Source organism: Drosophila innubila, chromosome X (assembly GCF_004354385.1).
Source record: "Drosophila innubila isolate TH190305 chromosome X, UK_Dinn_1.0, whole genome shotgun sequence".
Classification (NCBI taxonomy): domain Eukaryota; kingdom Metazoa; phylum Arthropoda; class Insecta; order Diptera; family Drosophilidae; genus Drosophila; species Drosophila innubila.
The window spans coordinates 4,433,111-4,454,843 of record NC_047626.1 but is presented as its reverse complement, the minus strand read 5'-3'; the positions used below and the strand labels follow the sequence as shown (position 1 = coordinate 4,454,843).

General features: G+C 32.5%; 2 protein-coding genes across 4 annotated transcripts; both read right to left on the bottom strand.

Annotated features, from left to right (window-relative positions):
* Positions 1 to 337: 337 nt before the first annotated feature.
* LOC117793383 (sodium/potassium/calcium exchanger 3) lies at positions 338 to 13,958 on the bottom strand. Of its 3 annotated transcripts, none has more exons than XM_034633691.1 (8): positions 13,707 to 13,958; positions 6,016 to 6,189; positions 5,751 to 5,938; positions 4,958 to 5,144; positions 4,202 to 4,282; positions 2,199 to 2,729; positions 1,064 to 1,165; positions 338 to 974 (listed from the first exon to the last, which is right to left on the bottom strand). In XM_034633691.1, exons 1-8 carry the CDS (start codon positions 13,738 to 13,740, stop codon positions 637 to 639), a joined length of 1,635 nt encoding a protein of 544 aa, XP_034489582.1. In that variant the 5' UTR covers positions 13,741 to 13,958; the 3' UTR covers positions 338 to 636. The 3 variants fall into 3 exon arrangements, with proteins under 3 accessions (XP_034489582.1, XP_034489583.1, XP_034489584.1); XM_034633692.1 differs by lacking the exon at positions 13,707 to 13,958 and adding an exon at positions 7,615 to 7,781; XM_034633693.1 differs by lacking the exons at positions 4,202 to 4,282; positions 13,707 to 13,958 and adding an exon at positions 7,615 to 7,781.
* A 5,349-nt stretch (positions 13,959 to 19,307) lies between these two features.
* LOC117793389 (cytochrome c oxidase assembly factor 7 homolog) lies at positions 19,308 to 21,696 on the bottom strand. Its single transcript, XM_034633700.1, has 3 exons — positions 21,493 to 21,696; positions 21,004 to 21,293; positions 19,308 to 20,134 (listed from the first exon to the last, which is right to left on the bottom strand). The coding sequence occupies exons 1-3, from the start codon at positions 21,590 to 21,592 to the stop codon at positions 19,727 to 19,729; spliced, it is 798 nt and encodes a 265-aa protein (XP_034489591.1). The 5' UTR covers positions 21,593 to 21,696; the 3' UTR covers positions 19,308 to 19,726.
* Positions 21,697 to 21,733: the final 37 nt, after the last annotated feature.

Genomic DNA, 21,733 nt, shown 5'->3' with positions numbered 1-21,733 from the left:
GTTTGACCTCTTAATTCTTTCTGCATTCAAGTTTAATTAAATTTGAAAAAAAAAAAAAATTTTTTTTTTTTGGATTTTGGTTTAACCAACTTTGAACATTGTCGATAATTTTTGGTATCGATTGCAGAATAATCTTGACTATATCTTATATATTTCGAAATAAAAAGACATTTGTAGTTTTTTTTTTCTTTGTTAAATCTCATATATTAATCATATAAATACATTATTGAATTTGTTGTTTGGTTTTGGTTTTGGTTTTGATTTTGGTTTTTGTTTGTTTGTTTTTGGTTTGTTGATTTCTCATTTCACTGCGACTGCGACTGCGACCGCGGCCGAATGTCGTGATGAGTTTCATTCTACTTTAATAATAATAATAAAAAAAAAGTATTACAATAACAGCATAACGTAGTAGCATAAGGTAACTCAACTATCAAGGTAGATAGAATAGAACAGGAAAATACATATTAATTAATTAAAACGACTGTACTGCTGAGTTGCCCCAATTAGCGACTCGGCCGTCTTCCCAGCTGAATGCTGCACCAGTTCCAGTTCCAAATTAGCAGTACCAGTACCAGTTCCAGCTTCAGCATTAGCTCCAGCTCCAGCTCATCTTTCTTTCAATTTTCTTTACAATGCTCATGATCGTCCGCAGGTTGGCAGATTGACGCGAAAGAACACATTGAGCTCAATGAGCGAGGCAAATACCATAAATACCAAATAGATAACCAAACAGGCGATGCCCACTTTGGTGTCCAGCTTGAACTTGTTCATCGAGAATGTTAAATAGAGCAGAAATAGCGTTGACAGCAATGTTATGGCCGAATATTCCAGACCGGCCGAATTAATAGCCACATAATTCTGTCCCGGCTGTATGGGGAAAAATACGGCCTTTATTAGCCACGGCACGCCCAGGCACAACAATATATCAAACGTATTCGATCCAATCGAATTGCATATTCCCATCGATCCGTGACCTACAAAAAAACAAAAGAAAATCCCAAAATACAAAAAAAAAAAAACATATATTATCATCCAGTCTCCTCAAGTGTTGAGTAAAACTCACCGCGTTTAGCCACAATTACACTGGATACTGCCTCGGGTACACTTGTGCCGGCGGCCAGAAACGTAATTCCCATTACCGAATCGGGTATCTTAAGTGTATCGCCTGAAACATGAATAAAAAAATAACAGCATTAACAGAATAAAAAGAATTCAAATTGACATTAAGTACAAAACATCTCAGCTGGATGTTTTTTTACATTTTTTACGTTTATGCCATGAAATTCATAAAACCAATTTTATAAAGAGCAAAGTTCAGAATCAACAAAGTACTCAATTAAAAATTCTTATTTAGTTTATCGTTTAATTTCAATCATAAAAATCATAAAAATTATGTGTATGCCATGAAATTCATGAATTCAAGCTCAACCCAGTAACGTGATCAGAAATTTACTCAAGTTGTAATTCTCACTTGTTTTATCGTTTGGCATTAGTAGATCGGCAATTGTAAAAGTCACGTTCAGGTCATGAAATTAATGAATTCAATTTAACGTTTACCTTAGAATAATAATCCAAAAAGTACTTAAATCAAAATTCTTAGCTTTTTATACCTTAGAATTAGTTGATTTTGAAAATATTTAGTTTACTTATCACAAAAATGTATGCCATTCAATATATTTTTTTTGTTGTTTATACCATGAAATGCATGAATTTAATTTAAATATTCGGAAAAAGCACTCAATGTGATTGATAATAACTGGATTTTCTATTATAAAAACTATGTTTATGCCTTTAAACTTGCGAATATGAATAGCAAACTACAATATTGAAGATAAAAATTTAAATTAAACAACATCAATAGTTGCAAAAGGCATTAAAGCATAATATATGATATGACCTTAAAGATGACCAACTTGCAATTTAAATTTCGCAAAACGCCAACTTATTGCACGATTAAATTGTCTCAGCAATGTTGTGTGAAAATTTCAGCCTCCTAGGTCTTATGGTTTGGGCTATATAATGATCAGTCAGTGAGTAATTCAGGACAAAGAGTTTTATATATAGATAGAGTTGATTAATTTTCCAAATTGTTACAGAAATGTAAGCCAACCGAAAACCAAGAAAATATTTAAGGGTTTTCGGTCGGTTAGTACTTCGGGAATACCGATGATAAACTCTATGTAATTGCAGGCTCTTACCAATTATGGTTATCATCCACGCGACCACATAGGATAACGAACCGATCCAGACAATGCACATGATAAAGGTCAGTGGAAAGATTTTGTTGTTCTTGGCCTTTTTACAATCGGGTATCGCGATGCGGAAGAGCAGATGTATGGGCCAAATGATCAGCCAGGTGAACTGGGCAAAGCAACTGGTGCCCTTGGGATATGTCAACAGTGAGTAACCCTCCTGTTCGGGCTGCTCAACAGCAGCAGCTGCTGCCGCTGCCGCAGCCACCGCAGCCAATTGTGATTCGGCATCAGCATTATCCATTATCCAGCCAATTGCCGGTGGCGGTGGGGCCGTACCAGCTGTTGAACCAACTCCTCCAACTCCGACTCCAACTCCTCCGACTCCACCAACGCTAGCAGCGGCTTCCACTGCTCCACCGCCACCCAAGTCAGCTGTGGTTGTTGTTGTATTTGTGGCCTTGGCCTGGTCATTATTGAGGCCACCATTCAGCTGGATGCTGGCCATGTTCTGGCAAATGCGATTCTCCACAAGCTCTGAGAAAGTCGAAACAATTGTTAATTGGAAAGCCACTGGAAGTCTAAGTAAAAAGGTGTCTGGAAGGGGAAATCTTATGATAAGGGGAAGGGAAATTTTTAGGATAATGTGAAAATGGAATGTGGATATAAAATGTGAAACTAGATTTTTAAATATTAATTTTTAAGCTTAACAAGTTTTAGTTGGAATGCCACTGGAAGTGTTAGAAGAAAGATAACTGGAAGGGAAAATTTTAAAGGAATTGGAATGTGAAAATATAATATGGAAATGGATATGGAATGCGAAGTTGAATTTTTAAATTTTAAGGTTAACAAGATTTTATTGGAAAGCAAATGGAAGTGTAAGTAAAAAGGTATCTGGAAGGGAATATCTGATAATAAAGGGAAGGGAAATTTTTAGGGTAGTGTGAAAATGGAATATGGATTTAGAATGTTTAACAAGTTTTAGTTGGAATGCCACTGGAAGTGTAAGGAGAAGGATAACTGGATGGGGAAATTTGATGATAGAGGAAGTGAAATTTTTAGAGGAATTGGAATGTGAAAATAAAATATAGAAATGGAAATGGAATGTGAAGTTGAATTTTTAAATTTTAAGGTAAGCAAGATTTTATTGGAAAGCTAATAGATGTAAGTAAAAGGGTATCTGGAAGGGGAATCTGATAATAAGAGGAAGGGAAATTTTTAGGGTAGTGTGAAAATGGAATATGGATTTAGAATGTGAAACTAGATTTTCAAATATTAACTTTTAAGTTTAACAAATTTTAGTTGGAATGCCACTGGAAGTGTAAGAAGAAAGATAACTGAAAGGGGAAATTTGATGATAAGGGCAAGGGAAAATTTTAAATGAATTGGAATGTGAAAATAGAATATGGAAATGGAAATGGAATGTGAAGTTGAATTTTTAAATTTTAAGGTTAGCAAGTTTTAATTGGAAAGCAAATGGAAGTGCAAGTTAAAAGGTGTCTGGAAGGGGAAATCTGATGATAAGGGTAAGGGAAATTTTTAGGGTAGTGGGAAAATGAAATATGGATTTAGAATGTGAAACTCGATTTTTATATTATTTTTAAATTTTAACAAGTTTTAGTTGGAATGCTACTGGAAGTGTAAGAAGAAAGATAACTGGAAGGGGAAATTCGATGATAGAGGAAGTAAAACTTTTAGAGGAATTAAAGTGTGAAACTAGAATATGGAAATGGAAATGGAATGTGAAATTGGTTTTTTAAACTTTCAAATTTAAGTTTAAAAAGATTTAAAGATCTTCCACTGGAAGTGGAAGAAGAACTTTAGCTGAATGGAAAATTCAGATGATAGGGGATGGTTATTATAAAAACACTCGAATAAAAATGTAAATGGGAAATGGAATGGGGACAGAAATATTAACTCGAATTGGTTACTAGAAATTGGAAACTGGAAACTTGGATAGCTGGAAGAAGGGGCTGAAAATATGTTTAAGGTCGTATGTCTGCGTGTACCTGGTTCCTTCTCATTGCTGTTCTTTGTGTGTATGCTGCAGTTTGAGGAGCGGCTGCGCGAACGCGCCTGCTTAACGCCACCTGTGTGTGAGAGTTTGTATTTTGTATCTATTTCGTGTGTGTATGTGTGTGTGCGTATCTGTGTGTATCTGTGTGTCATATCTTTCTAACTTGTGCTGTCTTTGTAGCTAAAGTGTTTCCTGCTGCTCAAGATTCAATTACTACGTTTATACGGCAGCTCTGATTACGAAATGCGCTTAAAAGAACTTTAGACTCGTATAACTTTGTTAATACTTAACCGATTTCCTTGCGGAATATCAATTTTTTCATTACTTGGCCCCTTATTTGATTCTGCATCAAAATTAGAAAATCAAATTTTTTTTAATCACTGTCTATTTTTTTCATACTTTTGATTAATGTAGATTTTTGCATAGTTTCCCTTAGACACTTTTTTACCAACTTCAAACTGTCATAACTTTGTCAAATCTTAGACGATTTTCTTGCGGAATGTCAATTTTATTATTATTTGACCTCTAATTTAATTTTGCATCAAAATTTTAAAATTCAATTTTTGTCTCTTACTGTCAATTTTATAGAAAAAAGTTGTTCTTGTATGCACGTAAAATACTTGTATTTCCAACATTTAAAGCTAATGACGGCTATTAATTGTGAAAAGAGCAACGTATAAACGAAGTAATTGTGATTATGTTGGATTTTGTGTGTACCTATGCTGTGTTTGCATCAAAATGAACTCACCTTTGGCGCACTTTTGAAAGGACTTGTCGAAATACATGACCGCCAAGTAGACCGCATAGAGCGACACCAGAATAAGGGCCTCATACCACTCGACCCGCTCGTCGTGCATCACACAGATGAGTATAGCAACTGTGACGCCATATGCAATGCTGTCCCGCGTCAGAGGCCACCAATCTAGCGGTATGGTCTATTCGGATATGAGATACGACAGTTGGTTATTGAGGAATTAGTGAGTTGCTGTATATTCGAGTGTTTCTCCATTACATGAAGATCATGTTTTTTTTTGTATATTACCTTAGGTCTTCCCCAAAAAGTTTATATTTGATATAAGAAAAATGTACAACTAATTTAAAGTCAAGGTTAAGTTCCTGAAAATGTAAATGCTACCATGCCAAGTTCCGACTTTTGTAGAGTCCATTGTAGAGTCTAAACTGTATGACTAAGGAGGCTGAAATTTGTACACAATGTAGCTGAGACAATTTTTTCGTGAAAAAGATCGGGTTTTTTGTAAAATTTGATTTGTAAGTGGGTCAAATTCGAAGTCAAAGCTCACACATTTGCTTAATATGACAAACTTTGTGGTTTTTTAAGCAATCTCAGCCAAACTCACATATTGGCTATTTTTTTTTTTATCTTAAGTTTCATTCTGATCAAATGTGGTTCAAATAGTATTACTATATCATATAGCTGCCATACGAACAATCGGAAATTTGTTGTACATTTTTCAAATATCGAATTGGACATTTTAAAATCGCAAAGTAGGGAACACCCTGAATGTACAGTGGGTACTCACCATGCCAGCACCGATGCCGCAACAGGCGGCCACCGCGAGTATGTTGAACACCGCCGAGCCCACAATGGTCCCGACTCCAATGTCTCCCTCCGTGATGAATGTGCCTATCACATTGACGAACAGCTCCGGCGCCGATGTGGCCGCTGCCATGAATGTTGCACCCGCCACATCGTTGGACATGTTGAGTGCTAAGGCAATCCAAGGGAAATTTAGATTTATTTCTCGATTTGTTGATGCTGCACAGTGGTACAAGAGTATTGATTACCTGCACATATTTTCTCAACAGCTGGCACAAAGTACTCATCACATACTACTGCTAATGCTACAAATAAATATAAACTGGCTATAACATGAAGTACAACAGCACCGGACTGTCTTTGCGCCTCCGTGAATAGATCTCTGGGGAAATCATCAATGGCGGGCTGAGTGCAATTTATATCTGTCGAAAATAATTAAAGGTGTTCAAATTCAAATTCAAAGTTATATTAAAATTCATATTCATATTCATATTCATATTCATATTCATATTCATATTCATATTCATATTCATATTCATATTCATATTCATATTCATATTCATATTCATATTCATATTCATATTCATATTCATATTCATATTCATATTCATATTCATATTCATATTCATATTCATATTCATATTCATATTCATATTCATATTCATATTCATATTCATATTCATATTCATATTCATATTCATATTCATGTTCATATTCATATTCATATTCATATTCATATTCATATTCATATTCATATTCATATTCATATTCATATTCATATATTTCATATTCATATTCATGTTCATATTCATATTCATATTCATATTCATATTCATATTCATATTCATGTATTCATATTCATATTCATATTCATATTCATATTCATATTCATATTCATTTCATTTCATTTTATTCATATTTATATATTCATATTCAAACGCCTATTTGTAAAACTTATTTTTTTTAACTTCTTATAAAAACTTTAGTTTGACATAAAAAAATTTTATTTTTTTAATATTCATTTAATAATAACGTTTTAATTAAATGCTTTGAAATTAATCCCATTTTATATAGTAGTTCTTATATAGATTAACACTTTCAGAAGTTGCAATATTTTGAGAATTTTATTTTAGAGTCACAATTTTGTTTGTTGAGAAAATTTTAAGTTATTATATGATTTTAATATTGTCACATAGTAGCTCTCGAAACTTGAAAAAAAAAAAATTACATTTGTATGAACAGAATATATTTTAGAGATATTATTTCTGAGAACAATATGATTTCGTAATATTTGTAAAAATTTAAGTTTTATTCATTACAAAGAGATTTAAATTCTGTTTCTGTTTGAGAAACTTTAACAAAAAAAATTATATTTATATTATTGGAATATTTTTTTCTGCGATTCCACTTTTGAGAACAACATGTTTTTATAATATTTTTAGAATTTTACTTATGTTTCACTTCAGTATTACACTAAATAAAAATGCTCACAAAAAATAATAGGTAATTAAATGTAGACTCAACTAGAGAAAGAGAAAGAGATAGAGATAGAGATAGAGGGAGTGAAGCGTGTTAACGAGTGTTTTCGCATTACGTATGAATAACTATAATCGCTTGATTGATTAATGAGTTAAATTCAATTTACAGTTCACAGCTCTTTAAATAACAATTAAAAGATCAGCGTTTTGCACTTCACTCATCAAGTCATCAACTCTTCACATCTCATCTCATCTCATCTCAATTCATTTGATCTTTTTTCTTTCGTTTAAACAATTCGAATAATTTATTCATGTAATGTACTCTCATAGATAACGAGTGTTTAGTTAATGAATAATTGTAATGCGCACATTTCATTTTACGTTTGGCACTTTAAAAAAATTTTTGCTTTTTGGAATACAGATCCAAAATTGTACGCGTTATTTTTTTTTCTTGTATTTTTCGGCTCGTTTTCTTTTCTTTTTGTGTCAGTCTCAAGCGCCGGTAAAGAACTAAACCAACGAAGCAGCAAGAACAACCATAAGACTATCATATAGCTAAGAAAAAAACAACAACTACAACAACAACGACAACAACAACAAATGACGAACAACAAAAACAATAAGCGAAGCTCGTTTATTGAAGGGAGGGTTGGATCTGAATCTGGAGTCTGCGAGTTTTCGAGTCCGATGTCGATGTCGATGTCGATTCGTGTCCAATTCCGATTCCGATTTCAATTCCGAGCATTCCACAGTATTCACTTGATTATCGATCAACTAGACAACGAATATGAGTTGATCTGAATTTCGATTGGGTTGTACATTTATTTTGGGGTCGAGTGTTTGACAACGAAAATGATAAATACGAGAAAACGCTTTGATCTCGCTGTCGATGTCAACAAATTGAATAAAATGCAACTGTCTCCCAATTTCGCATCCCTGATTCTCCCCCCTTTGAATCAATAATCAAACGCTGACCCAGCACAACACTCAAAATAAGAAAACAACAACAACAACAATAACAATAACAATCGATTGTTTAGGGAGCACCTCAAATGAGGTGAAATTTGTTTATACTTGGAGACTGGGCTAAGTCTAGAGTATTATGATACTAGACTACTAAGTAGATACTAGTTTATTTAAAGCAGGTGGTTTATGAAGTTCCTGAAGAATTACCATAGGTTAGGTTAGGTTGAATCGGACGGCCCTTACTGATTTACCATAACCTTAACTCGTAATTTCATCATAGAAACCACTACAAATTTCGCTTACTTTTGATTATATGTATTTTAAGAAACATATTTAACTGTTTCCCATAAGTTTTTAGATAAAAGAACTAAAAATTTAACATTTTAAGAAAACAATTGAATAAATTTAAAAACAAAACCCACAAGTTATTTAAAACTTTGAGTAATAATATGTGGTATAGATAACTTTATCAAAAACATTTCGTTTTCAAACATCTGGGCCATAAATCTATCTACTCCAATATTGTATCACTAGAAATACCAAACTTTAGATTCCAAGTAAATTTCAAATTTACAAGATATAATTTTCAAATACTGTATTTAATTTTTGTATAAAATGAAAAGAATGAATGAATAAACTATAATCTTATGAATTTCTTATTATTTAAAATACAAGGTACGTTTTTTTTTTAAAAATCTCTAAATATTTTAAACTAATTGTTAAAAAAATGATATAATAGATTCGATTTTGAATATTTTTAAAATATCTCTAAGCATAATTAGAAACAATCGAATTACAAAGTTGTATTTTAGCAACTGTTCTTTTCTTTTAAGAACCACTCTAAGTTGGCAAATTTTGAGCACTCTATATATAGATATATTTGTAAAACATTTGAGGGCAATTTGCATAAATTTCGATAAGCAATTGATGGCAATTTTTTCGTTTTCGAGACAGTTTCCTCCACGTTGTGTCATAGAGATAAATACACTAAATAAGTATATGCAACATCAACATCTTCATCATAATATTTACGACACAACAACAAAAACAACAATAAGAAGGAGAAGAAGAAGAACACTTATAATAGCAAGATATAAACTGGAAAACAAACCGAAATGTGGCATCTTGGAGACTTGAGGAACTTGGGGGCAAGTTGTCAGATCGACACATTGCGTGTCGGCGAGTAGACAACAAATACTATTATAATACACAGACAACGCGCCCGGGTTTTTTGACTCCAGTGCTCTATGTCCCTTCCCCTTTTCGACCCCTGCTCGCCTTTCCTCTCCAGCAAAATGAAGACGTCTTCGGGGTCAATTGAACCAAACGCATTTTGTAACCGTCGGCCCGCATAATGCAATAATACTTAATCAGCATTTACATAGGCTCAGATCAGTTTGTGGGTGGGACAGAGGGGGAGTGAGCGTGAAGTAGGAAAGGGGGGGAGGTTAATGATAATAAATTTAACATGGATAACAATCAGCGAAATGTTCAATCACTGTAAATTAAGTTCACTTTAATTGAATAAGAGCCGCATAAACAGTAGTTGAAAGCGATCCAACAAACAATCGACCAACTCAAAACTCGACCCTCGAAATTACAAACATTTCTTGAAATTTCTTAGACAAATTAATTACTATTCTAAAGACTTCAAAAAAAAGATATACACTAAAGAAAAGAATTAAATTGCTCATATTTTTTCACAGAAGTTAATTAATTCATTTTGCTAAAAAAAATATGATCAAAGAAAGTAAACTGCGAAACAAGTTTAAAAAAAACATTAGAAAAAATAATGATCTTAAAAATATAAGTTTATACCTTGAAGTGCAACTTTTTTTTTATGTCTAGTTAAAGGGTTTGATAACTATTTAAAAGATATTTTTACTTTAAAAGCATAGAAGGTAATAATAAAATTTATGTGAGCTTTGAAAACAACTCTAAAATATTCAGGGACTTTAGTTAAAGAAAAAAAAATCAGTCTAAACACATAGATAATTATTTATATTTATATTTAACTAAATATCTTATTTTAGTTGCCATTTCTGAAGATTACTCAAAAGACTTTGAAATAAAAAAATGAAATGAAGTGAAAAATGAAATGCAAAATATTTAGGGTCGGTTTTTTAATGTTAAGGGGTTTGATAGCTATATCATATGTATTTTAACGTAAAATGCATAGAAATTAATATCAAATTTGAAAAAGGCAAATATGTAGATAGAAATAGTACAAATCTGATCGGAAAGTCGTAGAAAATTTTCCATGTTAGCTGTATATATTGCTAGTTGTGCTGCTTTCGTCACTAGCGCGGACTGCCGACCGCAGTGATCAATCTTAAGAACTAAGTTAAATATTATGTTAATTGCTATGAAGATAGAATAATTATTCTTTTGTCATCTGAAGATTTAAAAAATGAATTTTAATAAAAATCAAGCAAAAGTGAAAGTCCAAGAGAAAGATATAAATTACTATTTTATTAAAGTATTTTACTAAATATGTTGTTAGTATAAAAGGAGAACATTAAATATATTATATATGAAATACTATATCTCTGCTTTTAAATCTTTCGCATATTGTTATGTAATGTAATACAAGGGTTCCTGAGAAACTTTGAATATTTTCAGCATAGTCCAATTTAATTATAAACTCAGAGTTATATTAAAATTTGACATTAACTTATATTTTTTTGTTAAAATATCTAAATAACTAGAAATTCAATAAGCGGCCCTTAAAGATATAGCATATATTAAGTGAATCTAACTGCGTTGTTCAACACTGAAATCGAAAACGTCACTGACAATGTTGTATTCTAAAGCATATTACGTATACGTATCATTGCCGCAATTGACTATTGTTTTACAAGGCACTCACAAAATGGATGGAATGGATATAGTTATAGTCCGATCTCTCTATATATAAATAAGGCATATATATATATATATATATATGTGTGTATGTGTACAGTGATAACTTGTGTATGTAAGTTATTTTGTACATAAAGTAAGCAAAATCAACGCGACAATGCGTTTTAATATGACTTTTGTATACCGTTTAAGTAACTTTGAGAGCAACTAAGCTGTGTCTCAGTAGTTTGGACTGTCAATGTGACAATCTCTAAATATATATATATATAAATATATATGTATACATGTGTGTGTGTGTGTGTGTATCTGTAGCTTGTTTAGCTAGCATCTGTATCCGTATCTGTACATCTGTTATTGTAGTTGTAACTTGCGCAAGTTGCCGTGCACCCAACAATTTAAGATTTATCCAAATTAAACATGTTTCACATAAACGTGATAATCTATGCTTGTATTGTATATTTTTGTCATGTGTTTTGCCCATCAACTTAATCAAATTTACTTATATTTATGGTATTGATTTATGTTTTCTTGATTTCGTTGTACACAATATTATTATATATAATATTATTATAGATGCTATAGTTTGATTAAAAAATATCTGTAGATCACCATAAAAAGTATTCCTTAGTAAAAATGTTCAATCTCAAATTTATCTCTCTCTATTTTCTTTTATTTGTTTTATATATAGTAGAATGACATGTAGTTGTTATATAAATTATCTACAGAGTTGTCCTTTCAAATAACTTGGAAAAACAAATACAACTCATTAAATATTCTTACTTCTTTTCTAACAAAAAAGCTTATTGCATTACAAATTATGTTTTATTAAATTTGACTAAAAAGTTTCTATATCTGAGTATATATATATTACTGTTCTAATATATAAGTTAAGAAACTGTTCTAGAAACTTTCTTATGAAAAAAGATCGAAAACCTTTCAGAACTAACTGCCTATATGGACAAACTGACTTTATTAACAAGCTGATCTAATAAAATCTTGCTCTTCTTTTGCCCTAATTGATACATGAGTTTGCAGTTTTGCAGTTGCGTGTTTTGAAATCCGTTTTTTGAGGCTAAGTTGATATTTTTGTTTTGACGGCATTGCTTGAATGCGTTTTAACAAAGCGTTTGCATAACTATATAAATATATATCAGCTATATATGTAGATAAATGTAATCTATAGATATGCATAGATATAAATATAGTTAGAAGGCTTGGTTACGTTTGAACACGCAACATTTAATTGAAGCTTTACAAATGTGACTTAAAAATATGATTTTGATTGCATTTAAAAATTGTTAATTCTTGCGCTTAATTTTCTTTGCTGACCGCAACAACAACAACAACAACAACAAATGCAGCGTATGCTTAATCAGATTGCGCATACGCCGCATTGTACGGCAAATACAGATACAAATGAAGTCATCTATAAAAATTAAGTTTTCCGCAACAAAAAAAAAAAAAATATAAGCTAACTAAACAATAGTCACAACAGAAACAACAACAACAGTCTATTTTTTTTCTATTTTGTTGTTTCTTTTTGTTGTTTGTTTCTTTGCTTTTAGTTGGTTTTATTTTTTTATACTTTTTTTTTTTGTGCATAGTAAATGTCATTAAGTTTCACTTAATGAGCCAATTTAGACAATTGATCCATATGCTTTAGTTTACGCGACACACACACACACACACACACATACACATATAAATAGATTATGTATGCAAGTGTGTGTGGGTGTGTGTGTGTGCGAATGTGTGTGTGGAATCGAGGGAAAACGCGCAGATACAAAAAAAAAAAGATACATTTCAAACCAACGACGAGTTATTCATATATATAGCTTTATATATACATATCTAGTATAGTACATATATATATTTATATAATATGTAACACATGACGTCACTGTTTAATACACCCACACACACACAGACACTCAAGACATGTAATTTGTTTTAATTATTTGATTCGCTTTGATTTTGCCGCATAACAAAAAGGACAAAAAAATAATAATAATTGCTCAAAACTTTTCATAATTTGCAACAAATTAATTAAATTAGAATTAATTGATGCATACAGTTTTTAAAGTATTTGCTTTATAACACTTTGAGTTTATGTTTGCTTGTTCCTTAGTTTATTTTTAGTTTTTTAATTAATAGATTTTAATTTATATATTTTAAACGTGTTTTTTCTTGTATTATATTTGGTAGTGATGTAAAACTACAACGAAATCTCAAAAACTAAATTTTTGCGGAAGCGAAATATATAGTACTTGAAATCGATAGATTTTTTTTGACGATCTATCGAGTTGATAAAATAGATTTTCATCAAACATTTCGACGAATTGAACGATTGTAGTAAATGATACTAGAAAAATAAGACAGGAAGAATAAGATAAGTTTTGAAATTAAAAAAAAAAATAGTTGTTTTTGATTCCTTTGTAACTCGATGTATTATATACCGATATATCGACAGCTCGATACATATCGATTTTACATTTTGATATAAAACTTGATTTAAAGTTTGGATTTACATCACTACGTTTAGTTAAGTTGATATTATTGATGTTGCTTAGTTGTTTTATGGTTTTTTAGTTGATAGATTTGAGATGTTGGTATTTAGTAATTTGTGCCCGTACCCGTAGTGCTGCTAAGACCCCAATAGTCTTCCATTGCTGCACGGTGTTGTAGTGGTGATGGACACTCGTAAACTGCGCTGCGGCCGCTATATGAAACGCAATCTCAATCTCAATCTCTGTCGCTTCCACTTCAATGGTGTTGATTTGTCCGCTTTGCTTTTGCTTTAGCTTAAGCTTTAGCTTTAGCCTCGGCCTCGGCTTTAGCCGCAGCACACACACAGACACACACACCAAGACGTACACCCACACCCACACACAGGCAACGCATGTAGCATGTGTGTATGTATGTATGTATGAATAAACGCGCGTTATTTTCAATTGTCGTGAAGATCTCTTGCAAGGAGAGCAGTTGGCGGGTTGAGGGGTGTGAGGTTGTGGGGGGAGGGGGATCACAACGGTGTTTGGGGGCAGGCAATTTAAAGCACAAGGCGCGGCGTCGTACACACCCACACACACAGGCAGAACGGCATCCAAAGTGTATATATATGTGTGTGCGTGTGTGTGTGTGTGTGTGTCTCACTTAATGCATTTCGCGTTGTCGCGTCTCGCGTTTTAAAAGAACACGAAGCAGAAGATCAAGACACACACAGAGCAAAGCAAATGCCAAAAGGCAAAGGCATAAATCAAGGGGCAATCACAAAATTCCTCTCACTGCTCACTGCTCTCTCTCTCACTCTTCCCTCTTCTTCTGTGTGGCTGCTCCTTCCCACTGCTAAATCTTATGCTCTGTGGTTTTTGAGCCTGTGTGTATAATATTGCTAGCTCGCTCTCGCGCGCTCGCCTCGTGCCAGTCACGTACTCTCACTTAAGCTTGTCACTTCTGCATGTATTTGTACATACATATATGTGTCTGTGTTTTCTCTTTTGCTCTCACACACAATAACAAAAAGAAACAAAAATAACAACAACAATAACAATAACAATGGGCAAAATGCGATCGCCTCTTTCACATTTCTTTAAGCTAGCTTATGCATATGCATGTAAGTGTGTGTGTCTTTGTGTGTGCACACGTACACATAATATGTTTGCATGTATCTATAGTCTAGGCTTTGATTTGGTTTTTGTTTTTGCATTTGCGTTTGGCGTTTGTTTTTGGCTTTTTTGTTTTGTTCTTTTTTTTTTTGCTTTTGGCTTTTGGTTTTGGATTTGGCTTTGGATTATTTTTTTCTATATATTGTCTTGATGCCGCCGACGTTGACGTTAAACTGACTCGATGTTTCGGATAGCGCTTTAGTCGAAACTGAGCATCGAATTTTTTTGCCGAGCTTGATTTTTTTTTTCAATAGAGCATCAGTCGTTGCCGTGCACATATGTACATACATACACTACACTACAGTTCGTACATACTTACATACATTTAAATCTGTACACTGCTTATATACAGTTTAACTAACTATAGACCATTTACTAGTCACCCACACACACTCATAAAACCGAATTGCATGCTGACCACACACATACACGCACACCCATCTGTATCTGTGTGTATGAACCCGCATTATTGTTGTTGTTGTTGTTGTTGTTGTTGTCGTCGGACAGTCTCCAGTTTCCTCACATCGAGTGAGCAATCATTTTTGCACCCTGCACTACAAGAGTTCAAAGGGTCTCTCAAGTTTGTCAAGAGCGAAGGCGAAAACTCCGAACCCATATAGCAAGGATTAAATCCGTTATCAAAACCGTAACCTATACCCAAAATATTAGAAAATGAGCTTAAAAAATTTGTTTTTCTCCTAGAAATAAATATTGATTTCGATGCCAAATTTCGAAATTCTAAAATTTCAAATCTCATGCTTTCACTTTTAATCAACAACACTTTAAACTTGATTCTGGGCCCTTTCATTTTTTTGTAATAATTCAAGGAAAATTGATCAAATATTGTGACTTGTAAAGTTGCTGGATCCAAAATCTGACCAACTTCAAACTGTCATAACTTTGGCAAAACTCAACCGATTTTCAAGCGAAATGTCATTTTGATCATGGTTTGGCATCTTCATTTATTCTGCATTCAAGTTTCATTAAATTCTTAAAAAAAAAAAAAATTCTTTAGATTCTACTAGATATTGATTTCGATGCTAAGGGTCCCCCCTTTGAAATTTCGAAATTTTTAAATTTTAAATCTCAAGTTTTCACTTTTAATCAACTCCTTATATCGTAATTAGTATAAAACAAACCTTTAAACTTGATTCTGGGACCTTTCATTTTTTTGTAAAAATTCATGGAAAATTGAACAAAAATTTTGACTTGTAAAGTTGCTGGATCCAAAGTCTGACCAACTTTAAACTGTCATAACTTTGGCAAAACTCAACCGATTTTCAAGCGGAATGTCATTTTGATCATGATTCAGCTTCCAAATTAGATCTACATTCAAATTTTATTAATTTTTTTTAAAAAAATATTCTTTAGATTTTCATTTTTTTGTAAAAATTCATGGAAAATGAACAAATATTTTGACTTTTAAAGTTGCTAGATCCAAAAAAAACTGACCAACTTCGTACTGTCATAACTTGATTTAAACTCAATAGATTATCTAAGTTTGGCCTCTAAATTTGTTCTGCATTTAAATTGTATTAAATTATATTCAATTGTTTTTCCTCTAATTTTTAAAGCCCATACAACTCTTAAGAAATCTAACTTTAACAATCTAAATCTAAAATTTAAAATTTTTTAAATTGTTGTTAGTTAAATATATAAAAAAGAATGGAACTTTGGTTTTTTTTCTATTGTCATTTAGAATTCCCCCATAATTCACAGAATAAGTACAGAGTCTCTCACAAGCGGGTTGGCTCAATTGTAGGTAACTACTTCTACTAGTTTTTACATCCACCATCCACGATCCAATACGATCCGCCAAAGGTCATGTCATGGTACAGCGACTAACTAATTATGTTCTATAATACAAACAGCTCGTGCCATCAAAGAAAGTCCGCTTGGGCTTGGCTCCAGCAACAACAACAACAACAGTTTTCATTATATTATATGCTATATACAGACATATGTACACACTATAGCCTACTTATAATGTTGCCACAACTAACCTAATAATAAGTTTAATTAACCTACTTTATACAACATTTATTGCTTGATTTTTTTCCTGCTTCCACGCCCTAAGCAATGAAATTGTAAGTTTACTTTAATAACATTTTATAAAATAATATAAATTCTATAATATGTCAAAATTTCACATATTTTTGAAATCGATAATTTTGATACTTTGTCCAAAATAAAGTTGTTAATCTTAAAAACTTTAAATTCAACTTTTAAATTATTATACTTATTTAAAAAATATTATAGAATTTTACAGGGTTTCGAAATTTTTCTCAGTCCAAGGAAGAAACCAAAAACGTTTATATTCTAGAAAAATTTTAAATGTACAAACACTCCCTGAAAACTTTAGATGAAAATTCAATTTACTGAAGACATATCAGAATCATAAAATTTATGCTTTTTTACGGTTCAATTTTTCCAGTGTTTGAGTTCTCTTACATTGGATATGGCAGCTTTGCAATCTTAAAATGTTTAGGGGAAACGTGCTCAAATATATGTTTGTTATCTCATCTAATTTCATCTCATCTGATTAGCTTGATTATTGTGTTTCCCATTCATTAGTTTTTCATTCATCTTATCAGAGTCTCAGATGTGTTCTTTCACATTCAGATCTGTTGCTAGCTGAGGGGTAAAAACAACATATTCAGTCAGCTCTATAAATGGAATTGGAACAAGTAAGAATTTTCGTCTTTAAGATACCCGGTATTGAATTTAAGTAAGAAAATATTAATTATAAGTGTAATAAAAGTTACTGCATACATCTAGGCGTTTGCAGTGTTAATCTTGGATTAAAAGTAGCCATAACTATATATATATATGTATACGATTTTGATGCGATTCAGTGAAATTATGTTTTAAAATTAAAAAGTAACGTTTACTCCCAATAATTAACTATCTGTCTTAAGTTTTTCTGGAGTTTCTTGATTTGTTTTTGATTGATAAGGAGTGTGGTAAAATTTTAATAAAAATTCCTGTTTTTGGAGATTGCAACGAATACAATATACCCTTGTACTCAACGATTAACGGGTATAAATAGTTTACTTAACAGACTCCGTAGGAAAACATGGTTGATTTGCAACATAGTACTTATACAAATATATACATGAGTACATGATACATTAAAGTTGATATCAAACACAAATCTAAGAAACATGACAAAGAGACGTGACGTCTCAAATAAAAGGGCTTATCTCTAGGCATATTTGCCAGGTGATAAACTACCAGACATGCGACTTACATACACATCTAAATTGTATATATCAAGTTAGATGAATCTGAGCCCCCGATATGTCCCACATGTCTGACCTGCGTCCATCTAATTCAATTGGAACGTTTCTAATTAGGCACGAAAATGAAATACGAGCAGTTGGATGAATGCTAAATGAATGCTACAATAACAAATATAACAACAATAAGAATCGTCGAACCAGTTAATAATGTTATATCAGATTTGTGTTTAGCCCAGTTCCACATTCTATTATAGCATTCAATTTAATAGGCTTTTAATTAGACACGCATTGTAAATACAATTGATTGCTCGATACTATAAATTTCTTAGAGTATTATTTTTCCAAAATTTAAGCTATCCATTTAAAGAATTTTTTAATAGGATCGATATTAAAATTTTAAATCAAAATTAGTTTGAAAAAATTTCAGCTTAACAAAATAATTTAGTTTAATGAATGAATTTAATAATTGAACCGAAACAAACCGTTATTCAGAAATCGGTTACTAATCGGTTACTTTGGTTTCAATAAATTCAGTTTCGTTATAATCAGAGGTTGGGGTTCCTAAAAACAAGATAGCAATGGTTTCTCTCAAATGTCTCAAAAATTGTTGAGATTTGACAAAATGAAATATTTATTGAATTTAATTAAATTCATTTTTAAACTGAGTAAAAATGCATAACAAAATTTTTTTGTGATTTTGTTGATAATACACAATATTTCTCAACCTAAAACTGTTCTTGAATCTGGAAGTAAGCCGTTTCTTTTGCTTTTGAAAATATGTTTTCTGACATTTAAGGAACAACGACATTTCGAATGGTTGTTTTCAAAAGAAATTCTCTTCAAAAACTCTAGAAATCTCAAGAACACACACTCTGGAGCACACCTGAATAAAATATTTTTGTCTCAGTTACGCTTACCAATTTCAATCGGTTATAACCGTTTAAGGGCTACGATTTTGATTACCGTTTTAATCTTAATATAAAAGTTAACCTTTTCCCTAGTCTATCACTTTCTAACATTAGTTAAATTCCTGCCTGAGTTCTGTTACTTTTAACAGTCATTGAAAGAATTTTGAAAATATGTAAATAACAAAAGGTATTCGAATGAATGCCAGAATTCCAATCAACTTTCCCTTTGTAAAAATTTCAAAATTAAAGCCTCAATCAAAGGCTTATCAACAAGAAAGGGACAAAATATTTTTCGTTTATCACTAAAATTATAGTTTTTTTTTTTTTTTGTTTCTTTTAATCTCTCACACTTGATCCCATTTAATCTTAAACAGCTTTTTGGTGTTTAGATTGATTGAAAGCATTTTTTCCTTGTTTTTTTTGTATTTAATGTAAGGTATCAACGAGGGCGAATATATATGGATTATCAAGTTGCCAGTTACTGTTTAACTTTAACAATTAAAACTAGAAATTTTCTTTCTTACACACACTCAGACACACTCGCACATACACACACGCGCAAATGCTGCTTATATACACATAACAAAAGTATATAAATCATTTTTATATAACCCACTTAAGTTAAGATAGCAATAGTTATTGATAGGGTAGCATTACAACTGAACAAAAAAATTGTCTAAAAAATCAAAAAAAAAAAAACAAACAAATAAACACGAGAGTGTAATGTGAATTGGAAATTAGAGCATCATAATGAATTCAAACAATACAAAAAGAGGAAATAGAAGCAGTAAGATAACACTATATCGTATATAGATGTAGGTATAGGTATAGTTGGTAATCAGTTAGGCATGCCAACGCCCTGTTGAAAGCTGAGTGTCTCCTGTTGCTTTTTAACCTCATCCTGCATTTCCAGTGCCAGTTTCTTATATTTTTCCGCCTCCTTTTCATTCTTCTCGATGCCATCGCCGCGTGCATACATCTGACTCAGATTTGCACACGCATACATATTACGCAATTCGCATGCCTTGTAGGCAAATTGAAATGCCTTCTTCATGTCCTTCAGCACAATGTAGTCGTTATCCTTGCCGGCAGTCTTAACTGCTGGCGTCATGCTGCCACTGCCACTGCCACTGCCAACCGTCACATCATCCGGCTTCTTTTGGACGCCCGAAATGTGCATGCCCGACAAATAGAAGCAGGCGGTGGCATTATTCATGTCACAGCTCTTTGTCAGGAATTGCAGACCCTGTATTATCAAATAGAAAGAATTGGCATTAGAAAAGTTATATAATTGTTTAGTGTAGGGTGTATATCCTTGCGGAATACATAATATAATGTGTATCGCTTTAAAGCAGATGTGGAAGATCCCTTATCAGCATGATCAGCGCAGTTTCTATACGTATTTTCTTCTATTTCTAACTAGTTTCTCAGTATTAAAGTCTCGTCCTTTTGCTGCAGGCTTTAGAAATGCCGGAACTGGACGAATCGGACTACTATATTAAATAGCTGTCATACTAATGAGCGGTCATCAAGGTTTAGTAACAAAAACTTATATGTTTCTTGAGTTATCTAATCCATCATCATGTCTTATACATACTGATTAAATTTGTTTAGTATCAGAATATAAGATATGAGATATAGATATCTGTCTAAGGAAGAATCGGTTAGAAATTAGCCTTTAGTATGACCAACTTTGTTGTTATTTAAGTTATTACAACCAAACTTACAAATCGTGTGTCTGATTATGTCTTCTACATACTGACTAAATTTAGTTAAAGTCAAACTACTATATCTTATAGCTGTCATATTATAAAGAGGTAAAAAATTAACCTTTAGTATGAAAGACTTTTTTGTTTTTTCAGCTTTCTCAACCAAACTTACACAGAGTTTGTCTGATTATGTCTTGTACACACTGACTTAATCTAGTTAAGGTCGGTTTCCAATAACATATAGCTGTCATACGATAAATCAGTCGAAAAATGCATCTTTTGAATGCAAATCTTTTATGTTTTTCAAGATATGTCGAGTTATATTGTCCGCAAGGGTATCAAGTCTTCGGCGTGCCGAAGCGAACGTTGCTGTCGTGTTGTCGGTCGGTCGGACTGACGCACTCACCTTGGGCACATTTCTGTCAATCTCTTTGGGCATTGAGCGCGAAACGAGCAACAGGCCGGAATGCAAACAAGCATCCGAATCATTCAGATTGCAGCCTTTCTCATAATATTGATAGGCGACACGGGGTTCCCCCTTGCTGCCACTTTTGCCCTTGCCCAGGAAGCTATAGTTGCCATATTTGTAGCAGGATTTTGCATAACCATAATCGTCACATGTCGATTTATATACTTTGGATGCCTTTTCAAAGTCCTTTTTGATGCCCTCCAGATAATCGCCAAGCAGATGACATACTGTAAAATGAATATATATATTTATTATTGCTAATACGTTCCAATTATTTTATTGTTTTTGTTGTGGCACTGATTATGTTATGTTTTGTAATTACGATACACGGAAACCTAGGTTAGGCTGTTGTTTTTGTTGTTGCTGTTGTTGTTGTTGTTGTTGCAATCGAACAGACCGCCTGTTGTTGTTGTTGTTGCTATTTACCTTCCGGTTTCTTTTCCGAATAGCAGCCAAAACGATATTCAACGCCCAATTTCTCCACGTATTCCTTAACGTCGGACTCTTTTTTTAAGTCATAGGCCATTGTGTTTTTATTTGAAATGAATAAATAACAACTAGAATTGTCTATTTGCCTCACTGGATGTTATGTTGCCGTTGCTTTTGTTGTTGTTGTTTTTGTTGTTGCCTGCGTTTATTTTTCGACTGCTGCTAGTGATGCAAAAAC

Excerpts from the sequence above, each read along its gene's own strand:
- LOC117793383 (XM_034633691.1), bottom strand. The coding sequence starts at position 13,740 with ATGGAAGACTATTGGGGTCTTAGCAGCACTACGG. Across the intron at positions 6,190-13,706 it reads GGGTCTTAGCAGCACTACGG|ATATAAATTGCACTCAGCCC; the intron begins GTACGGGCACAA and ends TATTTTCGACAG. Across the intron at positions 2,730-4,201 it reads CAGCAATGAGAAGGAACCAG|AGCTTGTGGAGAATCGCATT; the intron begins GTACACGCAGAC and ends CGACTTTCTCAG.
- LOC117793389 (XM_034633700.1), bottom strand. The coding sequence starts at position 21,592 with ATGGCCTATGACTTAAAAAAAGAGTCCGACGTTAAGGAATACGTGGAG. Across the intron at positions 21,294-21,492 it reads TTCGGAAAAGAAACCGGAAG|TATGTCATCTGCTTGGCGAT; the intron begins GTAAATAGCAAC and ends TTCATTTTACAG. Across the intron at positions 20,135-21,003 it reads TTGACAGAAATGTGCCCAAG|GGTCTGCAATTCCTGACAAA; the intron begins GTGAGTGCGTCA and ends TTGATAATACAG.